Raw genomic sequence first — 15,593 nt, 5'->3', positions numbered from 1 at the left:
TAAAATCTAATTAATTGATAAATAAACTGCTTGACTGAAGACACTGGAAAGTAGCCAAAGTAGCTAGGACTTAAAGGGCCAAGATCTCAGAGAGCAGAAATGCATTAAGGTGATCCCCACATTCTGCACTGCTTTTTACCTGAAGGTACTTGGCAATTCACAAACAGTACCTATGAAAGACTTGAGTGAAAAAGGAGGCTCGGAGCCTTCCGCAATATCACAGAGCTGGGGAAACAGTAACAAGACACAACCTATAATAAACACCTAAGTTTTTCAGCGGAGAATCCTAAAGGACTACATCATAAGAGAAAAGGCAAACTAAAACTAGTCTTTCACAAAGACAAAGCCCAATAATCATAAATCCTTACAAAATTTCAGTATGACAGAGATGCCAGCAAGGACTCAGAAAAAAAATTATAGGGCAGGAATGTTTGAAGAATATTCCAGCATAAAAATTTATTTTTTTAAATGTTAATGGTGACTTTTATACTGAAATTACTGGTATTTTCTACCTTTATAAAAAAATCATCAAAAGAACTGCTATAGTAAGCACAATGTTCTATTATGTAACCTTAGAAATATTTGCTATACAGTATTACAGAACAGATCTGACCTTAAAATCAGGTATTCCAATTACTGTCTCAAGACAATAAATGTCATCACCAAAAGAACTGCTGTATTAAGACCAATGTTCTGTAAATATTTGTTATATATACACTGCTGACTGAATCAAGATAACTTTCTTCCATTGCATGCCCAAAAAAGGGGGAATAAATAGAAAAAGAAAACCAAGCCAAAAATTAGAACAAAGAACATGGCAAAGAGCAGAAATAAATGAGAGACTAAAAAGATGGAGGGAAAATATCAAAGAAACTAAATGCTGTTTTTTTGAAAAGATAAACAAAATGGACAAACATTTAATTACTCAAACAAAATCAGAAATGAAAATGAGACCTTTCATCCAACTAAAAAGCCTCTGCACAGCAAGGGAAACCTTCAGCAAAATAAAAAGACAACCTATGAAATGGGGAAGGGGGGAAGTACTTGCAAATCATTTGTCTGATAATTGGTTAATATCCAAAATATGCAAAGTACTACAATGCAAGAGCAAAAAACTTTTTTTGATTAAAAAATGGGCAAAGACACTGAATAGTCATTCTTCCAAAGAAGTCATACAGATGGCTAGCAGGTACATGAAAATGTGCTCCATGTCAGTAATCCCCAGGGAAATGCAAATCAAAGTCATGAAGTATCACCCCACACCCATTAAAATGGCCATCATCAAAAAAACAAGAGATAAGCGCAGCCGAAATATGGAAACAACCTAGGTGCCCATCAGCAGATGATTACGTAAAAAAAGATGTGGTATATATACACAATGGAATATTATTAAGCCATAAGAACATTTGCAACATGGATATATCTTGATGACATTATACTAATTAAAATTTGCCAAAGACATATACTTCGTAGTATTATTCATATGTGGAATTTATTTCAAATTTTTTCTAAGTTCAAACTCATAGGAACAGAAAGGAAAGTAGCTGCCAGCAGCTGGGGTTGTGGGAAACACAGAGAGGTTGTTGAAAGGATAGTACAATCTTTAGCTATAAAATGAATAAGGCCTGAAGATCTAATATAAGACATGACGACCATAGTTCGTAACACTGTATTGTATAATTGAAATTAGCTAAGAGAGTAGAATTTAAATGTACTCACAAAAAAAAGAATAGATAAATTTGTAAAGTGGTAGATGTGTTAATTAACCAGGTGAAGGAATCCTTTCACAGTGTGTATGTATATCAAATCACCATAATGTACAATTTAATTATTTATATTTTTATGTCAATTATACCTCAGTAAAGCTAAAATAATTAACTAATTAACTAAATCATAAAATCAGCCAAAGAAAAGATACATTATTTCAATGAAGTTATAGTAAGACTCACAACTAACTTTACAACAGAAATAATGAAAACCATGGAACAATGGGATAACATCCTTAATAACTCCACCCTGTAATTCTATGCCAAGCAAATAAATTCTTCAAAAATTAAAAAGAAATAAAAATATTCTCAGGTGAACCCAAACTAGGAGAATTTGATACAGTAAATATGCATCAAGAGGCAAGGAAAAAAATTCCTAGAAGGAAGTCTAGAAATTTATGAAGTCATGAAGACCTAGGAAAAGCATCCATATTTAGATAACTCTAAATGAAAACTAACTTCATATAACATATGCATTATAACACATAATACATAAACAACAATAATAATGTCTTATCGTGTCTTTTAGCTCTACATTTTACACCCCACAATACCAAAAATGATGATGATAAGGAGGTATTCTATGGCAACTGCATTCAATATCTGAGCAATGACCAAAATACTAATTTCACTAAACTTCAAAAAATCAAGGAAGAATGTTTTCATCTTTGGAAAACCATTAAAAGAAGAGCAAAAAAATAAAAGCCATCAGAATGAGATAAATTGGATTTTCTAAAACTGAACATTCCAAAGCAGGCAAAAAAAGGAGAAAAATGGAAAATAACAGATGGGTCAGACAGAAAATAGTAAGATGATAGAATTAGTATCAGTTATACTAAATAAATATATACCAAGTATTCTAATCAGAAGACAAAGATTCTCACACTGGATTTTTAAAAATGAAATAGTTGCTGTCTACAAGACACAAAGACAAGACATAGCAACTGACAAAGGCTGAAAGTAAAAAGAGAAAATACTAACCAAAAGAAAGTTAATCTAGCAAACTAATAACAGAAAAAAATACTTTAATAAAAAATCATTACTACAGATAAAAAGGTATTTATAATGATACAAGAGTCAATCCATTCAATCCAGAAAGATATTAGAATTCTAAAATTGTATGCAGCTAGTAATATAGCTTCAAATTATCAATATCTAAATCAATGAAATGACTACAATTTATTTCAACAAATGTTCAGTGCCTATTGAACATTTGGTTTGCTTCAGATTCTTGGAATACTTGGAGATATATAATTATAAAATATTGCATTTTCTCCAAGCTTAGTTATGATTCTAGTCCTAGAATTTAGCTTTACTCTGGTAAACTTAAGTAGGTTAGAAACACCAATAAATAAACATTCTTTTCATGAATGTAAAAGAGTCAAACAAAATTGCCTTTTTGAAAGGTTCTCAACATACTTAACTTGATAATACATAAATCACTACATTCATTCAGAGAATATATCATAAACAAGATTAAAAGATATTAGATTCCTCAACATGATCTTAGAAATGTCATAACATAACCTCTCTGGGTTTCAAAAGTTTCACTTTCTCTACACATGAAGGTAATTATGAAAGCACCCTACTCAATACAGTAGGATACTCTATGACTTCAGCTAAGAGAACAGTTCCTGCTCAGCACTACTAGAATAACCCTGCAGGTCCCCAGACCTATTTATAACTTATTGCTTACTATTTATGGAGCTTATTTACAACCAATATGAGCGAGCTAATTATTTGATTTTTATTAGTAACCCAATTGGATAATATTTTTATGATTTTTTAAAAATTAAAAATCACCTGTATTGCTTCTACAGTTGATTGCTGTAAGGAAAATCTGGTTTAAATTTTTCAAACCCAACTTATACATATTTTTTAATATTTTCCTCCTACATTATAATCTCTTAATAAAGTTTTACTATGCTGCTATTATTCTGTCAACATCCAAAATGCATACAAATATAATATATATTTTTTAAGTATTCAAGTATTATCACCTATAGTCAGTTCTTCCACTTAAAAAATCAATTGGTAGTAATAATTTCTCCAGAGTTTCCACCTTTCATTTGGGGAGGAAATTATATTTAGTGATTTCAAATGTCTAATCCTTCAGTTGAATATTAACACTGTATTGTTGAGTATTGAAATGTTTCTAGTATATGATAAACCTCCCACTAATACTGTTAAACTGTCTGTAAAATTTTCATTAAAAAGGCCAAAGAAAAATTGTTCCTTCCATCTGATAGCTTTCATTAAAATCAAATATAACACAGATTGAATGTCTATTACACACCAGATACTTTTACATGTGTTATCTATCTCATTTAATCTCACGATTATTCACATTTTCAGAAGAAGACATTGCAATTCAGGAAGACTAAATGATGTGTCAAAGGTTATACATATAAGAAAAGCCAGGCTCTGAACCTAGGTATGTCTGTATACAAAGCTGGTCCACTACCATGGATTGTCGAATATAAAGATCTGGACAGTTAATATTTTAGGCTTTTCGGGCCATATGTCTCTGTTGTGATTACTCAACATGGCTGTTGTAGCACAGAAGCAACAGCAGATGACAGGTAAACAAATGAGAAAGTAGCTGTGTTCAGTAAAACTTCATTCACAAAAATAGGTGGAGGGTCTAATTTAACCCAACACCCACAGTTTGCCAATTCCTCCAAGATCATACAACGCATTCCCTCCTAGAGAACCTCTATTAGCTTTTCATTAACATCACTAATTTTTTTCTCTCCCACTGTTTAAAAAATTATGACCCTAATCTTACTGGGGAATTTTACTTGAATACTTTTTTTATTAGGCTCAATTATTTGAAACAGGTTACTCTTGAGGGAATATGTATAATATTTTATATAATCTAAGTATAGTACAAATTATATCAAAATTATTCTACAGATAAAATAAAACATTCCTAAAATTACAGTACTATCATGCACAAAATACCAAGTGAAAATGTTAAACATTGACATTTAAGTTCTACATATTGAACTTTTTCAGTTACTAGTAACTAATTTTAATTGATTGAGCTATATTTAATAAGCATAATCACAGCCCAGAAACAACAGCAAATATCCTCTTTAATTATACAAAATGATCATGTGTACGAAAAGATATAAATACATAGAACTTAAAGACCTCTTGCTCTCTCCCTTATTCTAAAATTTAATTATATGTACACCACTAAATTTGTTTTTAATATAAGAGATTTAAATAATATATGTAAGAAAGAAAAATTTCCCTTTTCCATCAGGATTTCTTTCTTTCTTACCTCTCACCTCCCCTTGTTTTCTCATATGCACATTTGCACACCTGTGCCTTGTTTCTCGCTGTCTCTCTCTCTGACATACACACACACACACACACACACAGAATATTTTAAAAACACAATCAAAGTCCAAATAACATACAATATCAGGCTCAAAAAACCCAGCTCTACACACAAAACACATGAGGTAAGATTCAGAAAACACAAGATCAAGTTCAGACCCCAACTCCACAACTAAAACCAGCTGAATAATCACTCCTTAGTTTTGTGTCTTTAGTACCTACTTATTTAAAGTGTTAGTCTGTTTCCTCATCTATAAAAATGGGGAAAAATTGTACCCACTTCAAGTAGTTGTTATGAGCATTAGGGAATTAAAATGACATGCTCATACCATAGTGTTAATATGTACTCAAGGACTTAAAATTCCCAGGTGCTCCTATTTGGGCAGGTATTACTAACATCTGTTGTAGTTCCTCTACAAAACAGGAAAAGCACTGCCCTGCCTAAAGTTGCATGTACAACAGCTTTCTGAAGCATCTTACATATTGCTACTGTTAAAAGTTGGGCAGGGAAGTCCTCTTCCTCATCCATTTCAAGTTCCTTTGAAAAACTTGAAAATATTAAGTATATTTTTATTCCTGAAAAGAAACAAGTTAACATTTTTCACTTTGTTTTTCATTATTGTAGATATTTTAAATCAAAACATACATACCAGAAGATCTATTATGTTGCTTTTTAAAGGAAGTCATTCAACATTAATAAATAATCATAAATGGATTTGGTGAAAAGGAAATGTCTAATTAGGGTCTACTTCTTCAATCCCGTATTTTAAAATCTATTACTTTGGGGGTTTACTTTTGTTGCTTTTCACCCTTCTGCACTTAAAGAAACCATAAGTTGATAGCTGTATGCCATAGCTGCTCTAACATAGTGGACATAGACATTTCTTACCAAGTTACGCTTTTTTAGTGGAAGAAAGTAATAATAGTGGCAGAAAGAAAACATCAGTGCGTAGCAAGTAAGAAGTTCAGTGTAGAAACACAACTGCAGAAAGAGCCAATGATTATCTTCACCAACACAATTGTTAATCCTGAAGAAAAAATAAAAAACAAAATTTTAAACTTTTATAAGATGTTAATTTCAGAATTGAAAACTAAATAGTAAATAGTAAACTAAAAATAAACATAAAGAACTTCTTATATGCTTAACTTCATAGGCTGAAGTCACTCAAAACTGAAAGCAAACAGTACATGAAAAAAGATATAAACATGTCATCTCACATTTGTACAGCACTTTCTACTGACACTTTACAAAAAGAAGCCCATGATCCCCCCTCAGCTCACAACCACCCAGCCAGGCAGGAAGAGCAGATGCAGTCTCCTTGTTCCACTCCTGTGGAACAGGAACAAAGGAGTTAAACCTACCAGAGATGGACGAAGTTAAGACACTTGCCAGAGTACGTACAGATAGTCAGTGGTCAAGAAACCAGAACCCTCTTCCATATATTGCTCTGCCATTACAGCATTCTAGCTTCGAGAGCAATTTGAATGAAAGTAAAATAACTTAAACTTGCCAATCTGACATAACTGCTAAGCACTCACAATTTTTCTTACTTTAAAAGCTATCCTTGGTTACTAAAAATACACATATCCACAACTATTTACAAATTCAACACAACAGTACAACAGTGAGGAACCATAACTAGGAAAAACAATTAATGCTATAATCCCAAAATTTTCAAAGCTAATGCAAGCTGAATGTTTTATTGTTCCAAATTTTATTGTACCTAAATTTTCAAAATATTTTACAATTACAGTAGAAAACCCTAGTTCGAAACTATAAGTTACCCTGAACAAATGTTTTTATTTCAATATAGTATTATACTGCCACTGTTTGAAAAAAAAAGTTCTAAAATAGGCTCAATTTCTAACTTAAATTATTTTTTAAAATCAGATATAGAACTGAACATAAAACCTTGTAGAGGCATTTCTTAGACTTAAGAGCTCATGCTTTACTAACAAGAGAATTTCCTGTGTTTTGTTATCCACAAGCAGGGCTGTCAGAAAAGTGTGTTTACACATACACTCAAAAATACTCTCCAACAGATACTGCTTAACAGATGGCCTGTCCTTGTCCTTTCCTTCTTGTCCCCCTAAATTTGAGAAACAACTGCTATGATCATGGCAGTCTCCTTAACCTGAGGGCTTTAAGAAACACTAGGTACTCAATCTATGTACGTTAGAGTTCATCTGGTAACAAACTACATAGAGTAATCACAACCAGAAATAGAGAAAATCTTAGGCTGATCTGAGAACTGACCTCCAAATCTAAAGCTGTTAGGCATTTATAACGCAGTTTCTGAAAATACCAAAATTTCTCCTTGTTTCTCATTTACACTGTACAATTTCCCTCACTGAATATCTCAACGGTGCTCTGGATTAGGGAATTCAATCATGAAAACCCTAAATCTATTTAGGCCCCCCTCATCTCCCCTCCTTTCCTATCCTCCAACTCATTGTACTTCTTCTCTTCTTCCCACCAATACTCTGAATAGTTGACTGAATTGGAAGCAAGAGGCCTAGAATCAGGGAACTCATCCCAGTCTTAGAGTGTCAGGTACATAGAACTTTATTTTCTCACTGAGTTAATCTTCATTCCGTAAAAGTAAATAAATAATATCATGAAGCTCTATAGTACCAAAACATTTCCTAATTCATTAGTTATGTTTTAAGCTTAAACTACTGCATACTTTTAAAAGGAAGTATCACTATCCCACTGTATATGAACATTTATTATATTTTTAGTTAATCAGAGCATTGCTCTAAAAAGTGTATAAAATTGAGCTTTTCAGTGTGATTGGCACTTAGCAGTTTACCAGCTTTTATTAATCTATTACTATCGTAATTGCAGACATCACTGAGGTGTAGAAAACACTTGAGAATTAATCTGTTTAAATTCAAGGCACATTTTTAAAGACCAATTATGTGTTATACACTATACAATCCTATTGATGAAATATATATATATATACAGTAACAGTGCTTTTGTCTCAAATGCTTTTATTTTTCCTAGTCTCAGGAAACTACCCCCTATTTAAGTAATCAGTTTACAGTAAAACCCAAATTTCCACTAAAATCTTGCAAATAACTTGTGCTATTGAAGTAAGTTATCAAAAAGTAAGGGAAACTCTAAATCGATTAGCATTATTAGGCAAAGCTAAACTCTTCCCTAGAGTCAACTTTAGATAAATGCAATTGTAAACTTAACAAGCCCATTATATAGCTAACTTTGAATACATGCATGTGTGTACAAACATATAGATGTATACACATATATTTATAAATGCTAGACCTACTTTACCACTTTAAATATTTATAGAGATTCCACTTTAGAAAAACAAAATTAAATATAATATCTTGTTCACAGATTTTTGTGAAAGCTTTGAAATGAAATACAATGCAGAATTCTCATAGCATTTGTTTGAAAAATTCTATTTCTCAACTAAACATTTTCTTTAAATATTACAAGAGTGACCCCTATTGTCCAAAAATGTTGGCAGATTAGCAGAATCAGTTACCACTTACACATACCCAGCATGTGTGTATGTTAATACCTAAAATACTTAATACTGAAAAGGCTTAAAGGGGAGAAACGAGGTATTTCAAGGTACCTGAAATGTGTTAAACAAATGGGGAAGGAAATACAAACAATGGAATATGTATGATTCATTACAGTTAGAAACAAGAACTACTATTTAAGTACTTTCTAAGCCTTAGATACTGTACAAAATGCTTTATATACATCATCTCATTTAATATAATTACCTTAGTTTGAACGTGCATATTTGTGATGCACATTAATTCTTAGCTTTCTAATCAAATATCTCCTTGTTAGAAAAGACAGAATCTCTCTGAAAAAATGACTTTGGGAGTTCACAGACAAAGGTATGCTTATTAAAAGATGCTTTTAAACTATATCACCTTAATATAACTTTTGTTTAAATCTGCTAAGTACTACAATTTATTTTATAGTTCACTTTATGTTTTAATCCTCACCCAAGGATATGCTTATTGATTTTTATAGGGAGAGGAAGGGGGGAAGAGAGAGAGAGAAACATTGATATGAGAGACAAATATTGATCAGTTGCCTCCCCTACACACCCCAACTGAGAATTGAACCCACAACCTAGGTAGGTACCCTGAGAGGGAGTCAACTTGCAACCTTTCAAGGTACAGGATGACGTTCCAACCAAATAAGACACCTGGCCAGGGCATGATATAATTTTAACTAGTTTTTTTCTAAAAGTAAATTATTCATTTCTTACCATGGACAGTGATGATCCATTCTCCTAACACAGTGGCCGCAGCGGCTGCAATGATGGGAACGCTTTGGTCTCATCAAATTACACTTGTTACATAATTCCCAGAACTCCCTTTCTAGAGAAAAAAATTAAAATCCATTTAATGAAGGCAAACGAATAATGTTGAAATTTAGCAACAACTGTTTGGAAGATTTTATAGAAAGCCTTCAATATACATGTCTATGAAATTTTTCTTCTAGTCTCCAGTATAAGTGAGTTTCCCATAAATGTTGCTGCTCTATTCTAGGTATCTCTGATTCTGTATGTTTCAAATTTTAAACACTATAAAAATAAGACACTACTAATAGTCAAACTAAGGGATAGAAGGCAGTGTATTTGGACTGCCTTTGGACATATTGCTCTAAGTAGAATTTAATGACAAAACCCTAACGTAAAACCAAATTACTATATTAAAACTGAACTTGTATTAAACTAATTAATTTATAGAAATTATCTGAATGCTCTGACAAAGGAATAATGCCAAGTTCTGGTTTCAAAATAAAAATCAATTATATAACCTCAAAAGAGAAACAGATAGCATTCCTACCCTTAAACAACTTTATTTTTTGTAAATTACTGGGTTTGCTGGAAAATGTTTATTGGAGATATTTGGAAAAGAATTTCAGATGGGTTTAGGAGGTATTACAATAGTTTCAGAAGTGAAAAGTTATAAGAAATAACTATTGATGGAAGTAAAGATCTTTACAAAACTGTTCTAACACTAAGAACAATTTCCTAGGCTACAGTGAAAGACCATACAAATAAATTTTGTGCTAAAAACTTGAGTTTAACTGATAATAAAGAGAAAAGTCACCTTTTCATTATAAATTATTCTAGTCAGATCCATAAAAATTATATGGGAAAGCAATCTACCAAAGCAACTGCTTTATTACACAGAATATATCATTTTAGTATTTGTTAAAATAAAACTTTATTTCTACAAAATTCTTAAACTTTCCATCACTTATGTTTAAACTCTCACATCATTAAAAGTCTGGGCATAGGAAAATCACCTAGCTCCACACTTAATGAACATTAGATATTGAAAGGATGGCCCTTGTACACAGCACGAGGTCACTAAATGCTTGGTAAGGTATAAAAAGTTTAAGTATTTTATAAATATAAGAATCTAAACATAAGTAAAAGAAATAATAACAGGTAGTGTTCAATTTTTAAAAATAAAATATTATTTTAATTTCATTTTTTAAATTTAGTGGCCAGGCATAAAGTCAACATGTTGGAATTTTATATAGTAAAGTACTGGAAACACATTCTGCTATAGATGTCTCTGAAGAAATCAATAAAGTACACATAAAACCTCTATCAACATGTTTATTCCAATACTATGAAACTTGAGCAATTAGGTTATACATTAAAAAATCTCATTTTAAAATACTTTTTTTTTAAGATTTTATTTTACTTATTTTTAGAGAGGGAAGGGAGGGAGATAGAGAGAGAGAGAGAAACATCAATGTGTGGTTACTGGGGGTTATGGCCTGCAACCCAGGCATGTACCCTGGCTGGGAATCGAACCTGGGACACTTTGGTTCCCAGCCCGTGCTCAATCCACTGAGCTACACCAGCCAGGGCTTAAAATACTTTTGTTTATCGTGAATACCATTTCCCCCCTTTGCCCCCCATATCACACCATCTTGTTTTATTATTTTTTTAAATGTGTATTTTATTGATTACGCTATTACACTTGTCCCAACGTTTTTATCCCTTGCCCCCCTCCACCTGGTACCCCCATTCCCTCCAGCAATCCCCCCTTTAGTTCATGTCCATGGGCCATGCTTATAAATTATTTGGCTACTCCATTTCCTGTACTGTTCTTAACAGACCACTGTCTATTTTGTACCCACAAATTTATATTTCTTAGTTCCTGTACCTTCCCCCCATACCCCCCTTTCCCCTCCCAACAGCTAGCCCTCCAAAGGATTTCCATATCTATGATTCTGTTTCTGTTCTGCTTGTTTGCTTAGTTATTTGGATTCAACTATTAGTTGTGAATTTATTCCCATTTTAATGTTCATTGTTTTGATGTTCTTTTTCTTATATAATTCCCTTTAGCATTTCATATACCAGTAACAATGGCTTGGTGGTGATGAACTCCTTTAGCTTTGCCTGGTCTGGGAAGGACTTTATCTGCCCTTCCATTCTAAATGATAGCTTTGCTGGATAGAGTAATCTTGGATGTAGGTCCTTGCCTTTTATGACTTTGAATACTTCTTGCCAGCCCCTTTTGGCCTGAAAAGTTTCTTTTGAGAAAATCAACTGACAGTTTTATGGGAACTCCTTTCTAGGTAATTGCCTGGTTTCCTCTTGCTGTTTTTTTGATTCTCTATCTTTAACCTTTGGCATTTTAATTATGATGTGTCTTGGTGTGGTCCTCTTTGAGTCCATCCTGTTTGGGATTCTCTGTGCTTCCTGGACCTATATGTCTATTTCCTTCACCAAATTAGGGAAGTTTTCTTTCATTATTTTGAATAAGTCTTCAATTTCTTGCTCTTCCTCTTCTCCTTCTGACATGCCTATGATTTGGATGTTGGTACATTTAAAGATGACCCAGAGGTTCCTAAGCCTATCCTCATTTTTTTTTAATTCTTTTTTCTTCCTGCTGCTCTGACTGAATGCTTTTTCCTTCCCTGCATCCCACATTGTTGATTTGATTCTCAGCTTAATCTCTCCACTCTTGGTTCCCTATAGACTTTTCTTTATTTCATTTAATGCATCCTTCATTTCTGCCTGGGTCTTTTTCATGCTGTTGAAGTACCCAATGAGTTCCTGAAACATCCTGATAATAAGTGTTTTGAACTGCGCTTTTGATAGGTTGCTGATCTCCATTTCTTTTAGTCCTTTTTCTGGAGTTTTGTTCTGTTCTTTCATTTGTGCCATAGTTCTTTGTCTCCTCATTTTAGTAGCCTCCCTGTGTTTATTTCTGGTATTAGGTAGAGCTGCTTTCACTCTGTCTTAGTAGTGTGGCCTATTGTAGAAAGGTGCGGCTGTTACATTGTATGGAGCAGAGGCTTAGGTAATCACCAGAGCAGGGCAACCCATGTCACTGCTCTGTTGCTGTGGGGGGCAAGGGCTTGCAGAGGGGACAATGCTGCTGCCTAGCCTCTGGAGTGTTGCCTGGGAGGAAGCTGTATGCTGGCACTAACAATTCATTTCCTCCCCAGATGCCACTGGAGCTTTTACAGCTGTTGCCTTGGTGCTGAATCCCAGAGAGGGTGAGTCTGCATGAGTCCTAAGTCCATTGCAGGCCTTAAGTCTCTTGAGAATACTACAATTTTTTTCCATTACCCCAACCCCCACTGGTTTTTACAGTCAGAAGTTATGGGGACTTATCTTCCTGGCACTGGAACCCTGAGGTGTGTGGTCTGGACTGGGACTCCTTGCTCCCAAGGCATCCCTCCCATTCTTTATCCACACCACACATGGATGTGGTACCACCCGCTCCCATCTCCATGCCTCTCCATGTCTCCACGCCTCTCCGTGCCTCCACCTATCTGGATGAATGTGACTTCTTTCAACCCCTGGTTGTCAGACTTCCACATAGCTCGATTTTCTGACAATTCTGGGTGACACTTGTTTTGTGGTCTAGTTGTATTTTTTGCTATAGTTGCGTGTGGAGGTGACGCATGTTTACCTACATCTCCATCTTGACCAGAAGTCCTAAAATAAAATACTTTCATTTCTTAACTACAGTTCTTTTAAAGAAAACATATCAAATGAGAAAGCAACAATAGTAAAACTTCATTTAGATAAACTAGTATTATTTGTTTGTTTGTTTGTTTGTTTGTTTTTAGAGACAGGGGAAGGGAGGAAGAAAGAGAGGGAGAGAAACACTGATGTCAGGGACCTGGCCCACAATCCAAGCATGTGACCTGACTTGGGATTGAACTGGCAGCATTTTGCTTTGCCAGACAATGCCCAATCCACTGAGCCACACCAGTCAGAGCTGAACTAGTATTTATTAACTGTAAGTGAAATGGAAACTATTTTCATATGTAGAAAAATACAATGTCACAAGCACATCACTTCTCCCCCACTTAACTAGGAAACCCCAAACATCCCAATGTTAAAACCTAGAATTCATATACTGCAAAAATACAGTCAAAAAGGAGATTTTCCTCGATAAGCCAAATTTCATTAAAAGACAACATAAAAACTTTAGTTTTAAACCAGTCCCTAAAACATATAGTGTACTCATTATCAGCAATTTTATATATAATATTCTAGAGACTAAAATTCTTTATTTCATATTTAACATGTTATATCCTCAGAAAAGAAGAGAGCATGTGGCTACAGTCAGGAGTCTGTAATTCTGTGGTCTAGACCACAGGCTGGCACACTACAGTCCACAGGCAAATTCAGGCCACTACCTGTTGTTGTGTGACCATTAACGTAAGAACAGTTTTGACAATTTTAAATGAATGATTATAATAACTTGTGGCATGTAAACATCATGAAAATCAAATTTCAATGTCCATAAATAAAGTTTTATTTGAACCCAGATATGCACATTCATTTACGTACTGTCTATGGTTGCTTTTGTACTAGAATGGCAGAGCTGAGGAACTGTTGAGGCCATATGGTCCATAAAGCTGAAAATATTTTATTATCTGGCCCTTCAAAATAGAGTTTGCTGCTCTATGGTCTGGACCATAACTTTATTTTTAAAAAGAGCTTGAGCCATTCCTCTGGCTACATTTAAGATACTATACAAGTACCTAAAATGAGAAATACCTATGAAAGCTCATTTCCATACACATGCATATGCACACACACATGCTTATGTATTGTAAAAATCACTATTGTAAAAGTCTAGAAATTTAATTAAAGTATCATCTCTGTTTTTGCTTGAATGGCAAGAAAAAAATCCATCCATCTTAACCTATCCTATATATCTATAAACCATTTCTTATCCTTCTCCCTTTAATTCTTTCTTCAGGGTTTACTCATACCCAAATAGGAGCTTGTTGACTGACACAACCTAATGTCTGATAACTACCTACAAGACTTTTGTACTAGCCATCTAATAAATGTTTTATAAAATAAATGCTTATGGGAGAGAAAATCCAATTGCTAATTTATGGTAGCTATAAAAAAATTTAAAACTCACAGAAATATTTTTAAAGGGAGAAAAATCAAAACATGAAACTAAGCAAAGAAAAAAAGGCAAACCATAAATGAGGCTGTTTAATATAAGTTAACAGCATCACAATCTTTAACATGGATCCTTATTAATGTTGTAAATGCATGAATAAATATAAAGCAAGGTTTTGCTTTGTTTATACCTCAGAAAAGAAGGAATCACCTTTTGTGCGAGTTTTTAAAAAGATTTGTATATTCAGGGTCCTTTCCCATTACTGTATTTCAAATCACAAAGTAATGTTTTAGGGAAAAATATAACTTGAACTACCAAAATCAATACAATGTCTGGGTCTTAATAGAGGTTCACTGACAGAACTGGTTGTCAATGTAGGAAATAAACGTAAGTCTCCCATAGATCACTTTTAAAAAGCTATACAAGAGAGAGGTAAGACGCAAAACTATGAGTGAATACACAACCCTCAGCATTAATAGTACATGCATCTCTACAGCTTGGGTTAATTTTCAAGGGAAAGCAACAAATTTAAAAGATGATACATTTCTTAAAACTTAAAAAAGAAGATTTTGCTGTGCAGCAGTATGTCCAAAAGTAGCTTCTCAAAAAACTAAAAACGGATCTGCCTTTTGACCCAGCAATTCTACTGCTGGGATTATACCCTAAGAACCCTGAAACACTAATTCAGAAGAACCTATGCACCCCAATGTTCATAGCAGCACAATTTACAATAGCCAAGTGCTAGAAACAGCCTAAGTGCCCATCAGTAAATGAGTGGATCAAAAAACTGTGGTCCATTTACACAATGGAATACTACACAGCAGAAAGAAAGAACTTCTACCCTTTGCAACAGCATGGATGGAACTGGAGAGTGTTATGCTAAGTGAAATAAGCCAGGCGGAGAAAGTCAAATACTGTATGATCTCACCTGTAAGTGGAACCTAATTAACAAAACAAGCAAGCAAGCAAAATATAACCAGAGAAGTAGAAATAAAGAACAAACTGACAGTAATCAGAGGGGGTGGGGGTAATGGGGGAAAGAAGGGGAAGGATCAAGTCAAGGAACAGGTA

General features: G+C 33.8%; 1 protein-coding gene across 7 annotated transcripts in view; it reads right to left on the bottom strand.

Annotated features, from left to right (window-relative positions):
• The window catches only part of ZDHHC21 (zinc finger DHHC-type palmitoyltransferase 21), a 69,279-nt gene that overhangs the window by 29,973 nt on the left and 23,713 nt on the right, over positions 1-15,593 (bottom strand). For all 7 annotated transcript variants that reach the window (XM_028517964.2, XM_036021588.1, XM_036021586.1 and 4 more), the window contains 2 exons: positions 9,377-9,488; positions 6,004-6,142 (listed from right to left, as the gene is read on the bottom strand). In XM_028517964.2, coding sequence (XP_028373765.1) covers positions 6,004-6,142; positions 9,377-9,488 — 251 coding nt within the window. The remainder of the gene's footprint in view (positions 1-6,003; positions 6,143-9,376; positions 9,489-15,593) is intronic.

This window comes from Phyllostomus discolor, chromosome 3 (genome assembly GCF_004126475.2).
Source record: "Phyllostomus discolor isolate MPI-MPIP mPhyDis1 chromosome 3, mPhyDis1.pri.v3, whole genome shotgun sequence".
Lineage (NCBI taxonomy): Eukaryota > Metazoa > Chordata > Mammalia > Chiroptera > Phyllostomidae > Phyllostomus > Phyllostomus discolor.
This window is presented reverse-complemented; position numbering and strand designations above follow the sequence as displayed.